This window comes from Mirounga leonina, unplaced genomic scaffold, assembly GCF_011800145.1.
Source record: "Mirounga leonina isolate KUSES-001 unplaced genomic scaffold, KU_Mleo_1.0 Mir_205, whole genome shotgun sequence".
In the NCBI taxonomy this organism is placed as follows: domain Eukaryota; kingdom Metazoa; phylum Chordata; class Mammalia; order Carnivora; family Phocidae; genus Mirounga; species Mirounga leonina.
Window position 1 is genome coordinate 3,009,496 of NW_023270515.1, and position 9,141 is coordinate 3,018,636.

General features: G+C 53.1%; 1 protein-coding gene across 1 annotated transcript; it reads left to right on the forward strand.

The window, feature by feature from the left end:
- Positions 1-2,264: 2,264 nt before the first annotated feature.
- On the forward strand, positions 2,265-8,549 carry LOC118026129 (keratin-associated protein 10-12-like). Its single transcript, XM_035028852.1, has 2 exons — positions 2,265-2,368; positions 7,697-8,549. The coding sequence occupies exons 1-2, from the start codon at positions 2,265-2,267 to the stop codon at positions 8,547-8,549; spliced, it is 957 nt and encodes a 318-aa protein (XP_034884743.1).
- The last annotated feature ends 592 nt before the right edge of the window (positions 8,550-9,141 follow it).

Below are 9,141 nucleotides of genomic sequence, written 5' to 3' on the forward strand. Positions count from 1 at the left end.
TCCTGCCTTACGGGGGCGCTCCGTGTCCCCACCACGCACCCTGGGCTCTGTGTTCTGTTTGCTGGACTGATGCGTCCCAAGTCCTCCACTGTCCGCAGAGCCCGATCTGGGGCCTCACTTCCATCCATGACGGTGGGACAAAAGGCCCGTTGTCCCTGGCTTCTCTGAGTGGTGCTGCCCTTACAGATGTGTGAGGAAGGGAGCACCCATCTCCCCGGGGCTGGGAAGGACTCCAGGGGGAGCCTGGGGGAGGGCGGCCCAGCTGTGGGGTTCCCTGCGGGCGCACCGTGCCACTGGGGCCTGAGGTGCCTGGCGCTTATAGGGGGCATCTGGCAGGAGACCCACAGAGGTGTATGGGGGGACGCCTGCTGGAGGCAGCAGGTGACGGCAGTCCTCCTGGGACTCTGGCCCCTTGTACATCCTATTTAGGGAACGTGTGTGAATGTGAACTGGGACTCAGGGGCCTGCCCACCCGGCTCCCCACCCGAGCGAGGTCAGGGATAATCTTGTTTTCCTCGTGCGCACGGGGATGATGACGACTCCCATGTGGCCCATGCAGGCCCCCACCCAGGGCAGTGCCCAGCGCATTACCAGCCTGTGTCAGGATTTGCCATTTTTTCTTGCATGTTTTTTTTTTTTTTTTTTTCCCAAACAGTGAACACTCCTGGATTCAGGTTTATTCTTCAGAGGAAAAAGTGGGTCAGGGAAGTTGGATCCAGAATAATGTTGCTCTGAGGGGCTTTCTAGTTTCCCCGCTGACTGCAGTCAGGAAGCCGAGGGTCCAAACTGAAAATCCCACACAGTGGGCTGGAGCCGGTTGGACGGGGCCTGAGGGGGGGGGCATATGGGGTGCCGTGGGTGCTCTCAGACTCTCTGCCCTGTCGAGGGCCCCCCCCCCACATCATCCAGAGCCAGCTCCCTCCCTTGGCCTCATGAGTGTCATGCTTGTCCCGGCGCATGGAATTTTCCAGGCCACCCAAACAGAATTTCATTTGGCTGAAATGCACCAGCATCCAGCGATCTCTGTTCATTAAGGTTAAAATTCTGTTACCGTGTCCCGAAGAGTCGGGGGACGTTAGCAGTAGGGCCCCGTGATTTTCGCAAGCCACGAAGAAAACAGGGCCTGGTGCTGTGTGCTGGCCCCTCCCCACACTGGATCTAGTGCTTCATAAGCAGAGATTCTGGTTTCTTCACTTACCGCACACCCCCTGGGTGGACACCTGTGGCGGCCAGCCCCGCATCCATCCCCCCACGTCCTAATGAACAGGACAGATAAGGCTTCCACGTAAAAGTATTCAGCTCTTCATTTATTTTTTAAAAAGATTTTATTTGTTTATTTGACAGAGTGAGACACAGTGAGAGAGGGAACCAAGGCAGGGGGAGTGGGAGAGGGAGAAGCAGGCTTCCCGCCGAGCGGGGAACCTGATGCGGGGCTCAATCCCAGGACCCCGGGATCATGACCTGAGACGAAGGCAGACGCTTAACGACTGAGCCACCCAGGCGCCCCAAAGTATTCAGCTCTTCAGACTCTCTTGAAGCAAGGGGTGGTCACAGGACACTTCTGGGCAACAAGACATAAGCAGGAACCTGCCAGGGCATCTGGGCACCCTTTCCTTCCCTGAAACAGGCACCCCTTCTCCCATTCTTTCTTCCTCTCTGGGCCACAGAAGCAACGCCTGGGATGGCAGGAGCCATCTTGCAATCACAAAGCAATGATCTGGGGAAGGATGGTCGAGCAGGGAGGTGGCAGGAGCAAGGGTCCCTGATGGCACGGGGGGCCACCGCCCCAAAGCGGGGCCTGGGCTCGTCAAGGTGTGTGTTGTTTGCGGGTGAATGAGAGTTCCTATGGGAGGCTTTCTACTGGGATCGGGACAGACTGGGGTTGAAGTCAGGAGGACACGTTGGCCCTACCTGTATTTTTGCTCACGAGGACACAGAAGGGGACCCCCAGGAGGAGAGTTGACCCCTGAAGCACTGTGAGGCCCGGCCTGCCCCCAGGACCCCCCACACGTGGCTGGACGCACGTCTGGGCCGTGGGCTCGGTGGAGTCCCCCGATGAGATGCACAACATTGAGGCAGCAGTTCTGCTTCTCCGGACCTCAGGTTCCGCTGGTCAGGTCGACTTTCTTTGTTCTTGCTATGAATTAGGGTTTCTCTGCATGTAGCCTTCTCTTCGCCCAGCTTAAGGGGACAAGGTGGGGTGGGGGTGGGGAAGGGAGAGAGAAATTTCACTGGAAAACCTTTCCTGATTCTGATAAACGACGATGAACTGTTGGGGCAACAGCGGGAAAGCATTTCCACATAAAACAGAACTATTTTTAATCGGAGAAGTGTTTTGTTTTTCTTCCTGTTGTACAAGAAGGCACATGAAGCATATAATAGGGTTGGTATGAACTCAGTCACCCCGAACCCAAATATTTACATTCCAGGTGACTTAGTCTCACTCCCAGGTCTGCTGGATCAGGAACCAGCACATACACGGGCAAGAAGGTCCTGCCCGAGATGGGGATGACTGGGGGCTCCTGAGGGCGGTCACATGAGGCCTTTGACCCTGCTTGCTGGGTGAGCCTGCTGAGACATTGCGGAGTGATTCTGACCCATGACCCTTGCTCTGCAAACACTCAGCATCAGGCCAGACCCATCCGGCTGCGTTCCGTGAATGACACAGGACAGAGGTCACACGGTGAAGTGTTCCTCTGCCTCCTTCGGGAAGAGCCACTCTGGGCTTCCTGGGGACGGTCGCCCAGGGAAACCCAAGCCCAGCCACTGCTGTGAGGTCCTGTTGCTGTGGACACCCATGTTAGCAGCCCTGCTCTGGCCTTCCCACCCAGCAGTGGGGGGCATTCTATCTGCGCCTCCTACTTACCATCAGCACTTCTTCTTTCTATTACTCCTGTGGACAACCTTGACTGTTCCTAGCCCAGCTTGGGGGCAGGAGATGGAGGGGACAGGCTGAGGCTTCTTCTTCTCTACACAACAGAGGTCGGCCCCACTGGGCTGTACCCACTGCGGAAGTCAGGCCATGCTGTTGCTTGGAATCTCTGGCTCAAGGCATGGGGCTTGTATACAGTAGGTGCTCAATGCTTGTTTCACTGAGAAAAGGGGCTGCTTTTGGCTTGAGGGAAAGGACTCTTATTTGCACTTGAAACCCCATAAGAAATGTGGTGATATCCTAATAATTTAGGCATCTTGGTTTAGCGTGAGGATTTCAGGTAATTCGCATCACAAGGTGTGTGATGCTCAGAGTGGGCCCGTTTGGGACAAAGTACTGAAGAATACACACACATCCTAGACAGGTCACATTTTATCAAGACTCAGATCTCAACCGATAGTAAAGATGCAGGATGCCTGGGTGGCTCAGGGTGTTAAGCATCTGCCTTTGGCTCAGGTCATGATCTCAGGTCCTGGGATCCAGTCCCGCATCGGGATCCCTGCTCAGTGGGGAGTCTGCTTCTCCCTCTACGTCGGCCCCTCCCCTGTGTTCCTGCTCCCCTTTTCCCCCACTTTCTCTCAAATAAACAAATAAAATCTTAAAAAAGTAGTAAAATGCCCCATGACTTTATGTACCTCTCAGCAAAAATAACAACTACAGAGATGTTAGAATGTGGCCTTGAGTCAATGAAATAGTTACTTATCTTGACGTGGGCTATCATGTTGGAGAGACCAGATTTATAAGCATGAAATAAATTTTAAAACCAAGACAATCCCCAATTATGAACTCCGGCATGATGCGGCAGAGGGCATTGGGATTCAGAAAGGCGAAGTGCCAGCCAGTGCTAAAGGAGACGGGGGGGAGGTTTGAAAAGAAGATGAAGTTATCTGAGCCCTGAAAGGGGAAGCTCGGGATGAAAGGCGAGGCCAGGGAAGTGGAGTCGTGGGAAAAGCTCCGAGCTCGGTCATGGGGAGGGGAACAGGGTGGGGTGGGCACAGCAGGGCCAGTGGGTGCTGAGGAGGCTAGCCAGACAGCAGAGGCTGCCATGGGGGGAGCACCTTCCCCTCTGGACACTGCACCAGCAGGCATGGTGCTCTCCACACACGATCACGTCTCGTCCCCATCATGGCCCCAGGAGTGAAGCGGGGACACAGGCATGAGTGGTGGACTCAGGAAGAACCTCCAGGAAGAGCAAGTCCAGGAGTGGGGCAGGCAGACCAGGGAACCAGAAGAAGGTAAACAAGGTGGGACTTTAGGTCAAGTCCCAGCCTGATCCCATGGGGAGCACTGGAGTGTCCCCCACAGCTCAGAGTAAGGAAGCTGGGCTGGGGGAGCGCCGGTGGCTGTAAATCCCCAGGCACTGAGGACTCACTCGGCTGTGTGGTGACAGCAGAGTCCTCCCAGGAGAGAAGGGGGGCGGGGGGTTGCTGTTAGAAGCAGACCCTCACAGAAGTCAGAGGAGGCAGGTAGGTGTGGGGGGTGACAGGGTCGGAGAGCATCTGGGAGCTGCACCAGTGGCCTTGGCCACAACGACCATGCTTGTATACAGTAGGTGTTCAATGCTTGCACAGGTGGAGTATCAGAAACACACAGAAAGTGATTCCAGTCCCCACGGGGGACACTGTGATTCGGAACGAGAACTGGATTCTCTTACTCTGAATAAAGCACTTCCTGAATTTATCCATTCAGTGAACAATTATTTATTTTTTTTCCACTTGTTAACCTTAAAAATAAAACTGCTAGTTATTTTGCCAGCAAAAGATGGGTGTATTTGGGAATAACAAAGAATTGCAATCTGGGACAAGCTAGAATAGAAGAGAGGAGGCGCTTTTATAGGGGATTGGGGGTGGGGTGAGGTTTGGGAAACACTGTTGTAAACAGAAGGTCCATTGCAGTAAACTGGGAGCTGGAAGCGTAGGGGCTTTACTCATTGGCTGGGCTGTAGCCCTGGGAGGAAGAAAACTTCCTCCTGCCCGGGTAATAAAGTAGTAGCTTCGAGCAAGGTGCTCTTCCTGTTGGCTTTGCAATTGAAGATGAGTGGTAGGGCTATCAGGCCCCCTGCCAGCCCCCCTACTCCATTTTAGTGAGATTTGTCTTTATTAATTGTCACACATTCCTTTCACAACACCCAGCTACTGGGTAAAGGGTTTGGTTGTATGGTAAAGAAACTGAAATTAAAATGGGAAAGACAAAACCATCAGTGAACTGTAGAATTTTTCAGTTATTTTTGTTCCCTTTGTTCTACATTAAGATGGATAGATGATAGATGATAGCTAGATAGCTAGATATGAAATGATAATGTCATAAGGAAAGTATAAGACAAACACAAGTTAAGAAATAATATTCACAACTAGTACCACAGAAAATGTGCTGTATCCCTAATACTTAAGAGCTGCCAAAAATCAGAGAAGAGAAAGACCAACGGTTGAACCCTACCTCACACCATACACAAAAATCAACTCGCAGCGGATCAAAGACCTAAACATAAGAGCTAACGCTATAATTCTCTAAAAAGAAAACGTAGGGGTAAATCTGTATGACCTTAGATTTGGCAACAGATATGACACCAAAAGCACAGCAACAAAAAAATACACAAGTCAGAGTTCACCAAAATTTAAAAGCTTTGTGTATCGAGGGATGCTATCAGGAGAGTGAAAAGACAGGCCACAGAATGGGGAAGATATTTGCAAATCGTAACTCTGATAAGGGCCTAGTGTCCAGAATGTGTAAATTTGGTAACTCAACAATGAAAGGACAAACAACCCGATTAAAAAATGGGCTAAACATTTGGATAGACATTTCTCCAGAAGAAGATACACAGACGGCCAACGAGCACTTGAAAGGAAGCCCAAAACCCACTGGGCATCAGGGAATATCAAAACCACAAGAAGATGCCACTTCACACCCATTAGGTGGCTGCATTTTTTTTTTTTTGGAGAAAGAAGAGAACAGAAGCAGTGGTGGGGGGCATGTGGAGAAACTGGAACGTCGTACCCCGCCGTTGGAAGTGTAATGTGGTGCGGCGGCTGGAGAGCAGTCTGGAGCTCCTCAAAAGTGACACATAGAGTTACCACCTGACCCAGCAATGCCACTGTTAGGAATACACCTGGAAGAACTGAAAAGAGGCGTTCAAAAAAAACTTGTACAAAAATGTTCATAGCGGGACTATTCGCAACAGCCAAAAGGTGGAAACGACCCAAATGTCCACTGACTGAGGAACAGAGAAATAAAATGTGGTGAACCCATTGGCTGGAACATTACTCAGCCAGGAACAGGAGTGACGCACAGGCAGGCGCTACAACTTCATGCTCAGAGAACGGAGTCAGACACAAGAGGCCATGTATTGTGGGGCGCCTGGGTGGCTCAGTTGGTTAAGCGACTGCCTTCGGCTCAGGTCATGATCCTGGAGTCCCGGGATCGAGTCCTGCATCGGGCTCCATGCTCGGCAGGGAGTCTGCTTCTCCCTCTGACCCTCCTCCCTCTCATGATCTTTGTCTCTCATTCTCTCTCTCTCAAATAAATAAATAAAATCTTTAAAAAAAAAAAAAAAAAGAGGCCATGTATTGTGTGATTCCTTACATGTGAAAGGTGTGGAAGAGGCAAATCCATAGAGAGAGAAAGCAGATTAGTGACTGATGGGGGTTGCAGAGGGACCCCTTAATAGTTCGGGATTTCCTTCTGGAGTGATGAGAATGTTCTGGAACTAGATGGTGGTCATGGTTGCACAACATTGTGACTTTGCTAAATGCCACTGACTTGTACACTTTAAAATGGGTAAAATCATAAATTTTATATATTATGGGTTCATTTGTAAAAATCATGCCTGCTGGGGGTTTCTAGGGGTGAGGCCCCCACGCTCAGCAGCACTGGAAATTATTAACATGGTAAATTTTGGCTGATCTTACAGGTGGGACATTTATGTTTTAATTTGAGAAACTTCATTAATGAACTCAGGTAGCTTTCCAGATGCTTATTGGAAATTTGAATGTTTTCGATTTTGTATTTGATTCTTTTGTACCCTCTCCTGCCTTGTTTGTAAGGACTTTTAAATTTCATATTAACCTTTCATCCATCATGCATCCTACCCATATTTTCTGGCCGTCCAGTATCTTCAATTTATGTGCCAAAAAGATCCCTTTGGGTTTTGATTGAAATGACACCAATGATGACGGATCAGGGGGCAAGGGGAGGATTCTACCACCCTAAGTTTCTGGCCCATGACTGTCTCGGGTCCCCAGTGCACACACATTGCGTGTGTTCCTTGTTCAAGGTTTACTATTTTGTGCATTTCTTACCCTCCTGATATTCCTTGTAGATGCTTTACAGTTGGACCTGCAATGGCCCTGGGAGTCCTTCCCGAGTGTTCACACACCGGTGTGGCTGGTGTAAGGGATCCCGATCTCACACAAGCCCCTGCAAGAATGTGACCTTAGAAACCGTGGTAGTCCCTCAGCAAACCTGCCTCAAATATTTTCCACAAGTTTTCTGGAGCCCAACAAAGAATTGACAGGAAAACAGAGTCCTGCAACAGACTCACCAGTTTACTGAGTAAAAACTAATTGTAGAAAATAAGCGGGCGCTAATGAGGTCTTCCCTGTAACCAGCTCTCAGACCAACAAGGAAGGGAGGCGTGGTGAGCCGACGCCTGGGACAATACGCTGGAGGGTATAAAAGCCGACAGACAGCCCGAGCACCTCACACACTCACACACACTCACACACTCCCACTCACCGTCACACCCTCCTCCAGCCCCACCGCCCCCGCCATGGCCGCGTCCACCCTGTCCGTCTGCTCCAACGATCTGAGCTACGGCAGCCGCGTCTGCCTGCCCGGCTCCTGGGACTCCTGCCCCGACTCCTCCTGGCAGGTGGACGACTGCCCAGAGAGCTGCTGCGAGCCCCCTTGTTGTGCCCCACCCTGCTGCGCCCCCAGCTGTTGCCAGTCCAGCGGCTGCACCCCGGCCTCCTGCCTGACCCTCATCTGCACCCCCGTGAGCTGCGGGTCCAGCCCCTGCCAATCAGCCTGCACCAGCTCCTGCCGGCCCTCCTGCTGCAGCTCCTCCCCCTGCCAGGAGGCCTGCGGCGCGTCCGTCTGCTGCAAGCCCGTCTCCTGCACCCCTCTCTGCTGCAAGCCCATCGGCTGCAAGCCCATCTGCTGCACCCCTGTCTGCTGCCAGGCTTCCCCCTGCTCGGCCTCCTCATGCTGCCAACAGCCTAGCTGCCAGCCCTCCTGCTGCAGCTCCTCCCCCTGCCAGGAAGCCTGCGGTCCTTCCGTCTGCTGCACCCCTGCTTGCTGCAAGCCCCTCTGCTTCACCCCTGTCTGCTGCACCCTTGTCTGCTGCAAGCCCGTCGGCTGCACCCCTGTCTGCTGCAAGGCCTCCCCCTGCTCAGCCTCCTCCTGTAGCCGGCCCAGCCCCTGCTCCTCGTCCTGCTGCAGACCCTCCTCCTGCGTGTCCCTGCTCTGCCGGCCCGTGTGCAGGCCCGCCTGCTGCGTGCCCGCCTCCTCCTGCCAGCCCAGCTGCTGCCGCTGGGCCTCCTGCGTGTCCCTGCTCTGCCGGCCCGTGGGCCCCCGCCAGGCCTGCTGTGTGCCCGCCTCGGCCCAGAAGTCCTGCTGCTGAACCAGCTTGAACCTCTGCATCTGGTGCTGCCACCTTTGTTCCTGGGCACAAATGTCCTCTCTCAGGAGCCCTGACGCCCCTCTGTGGGCACCAGGACCACCCCTCGGCCCCTCGGTGGACACACAGCTGCTGCCTACTGGGGATTCGAACATGCCGCCACCCCTTTCTGCCAAGAGATGGCCCACAAGTCCCTCAACGGAGGTGGACTGCGGCACCCCAGGAACCCTCTTCTGTAGGATCGGTTGCTTGTGTTCCGCGTGACAAAGGCCAATTGCTATAATCAATAAAATGTTTGTGTCATGACCTAGAGACCGGGGTTTGTTTTCTCCTCTTCCTCGGAGCCCAGAGACCACTCTAGACGAGCTCTGCCCCGGTGGAAGCAAACAATAAAGACATATTCTCAAATTCCAAGTTCAAAGCACCTGAGAGATGTCTGAATGTGGATCCTCACACTCCACGTCCCCTTCCAGCCCCGCAGCCCCACCCTCCCCACAGTGAAGAGCCCTCCAAGCCTGGGCCCGGGGAGTGAGAGTGGTTGCACAAAGCTTAGAGCTCCAGCCCACACCTGGGCCCCTGCCCGTGCAGGTTAAAG

Bases quoted from the DNA above. Each gene is read 5' to 3' on its own strand.
- LOC118026129 (XM_035028852.1), top strand. From the start codon at position 2,265: ATGAACTGTTGGGGCAACAGCGGGAAAGCATTTCCACATAAAACAGAA. The intron at 2,369-7,696 runs GAAGCATATAAT...CACCGCCCCCGC, and splicing joins TGTTGTACAAGAAGGCACAT to CATGGCCGCGTCCACCCTGT.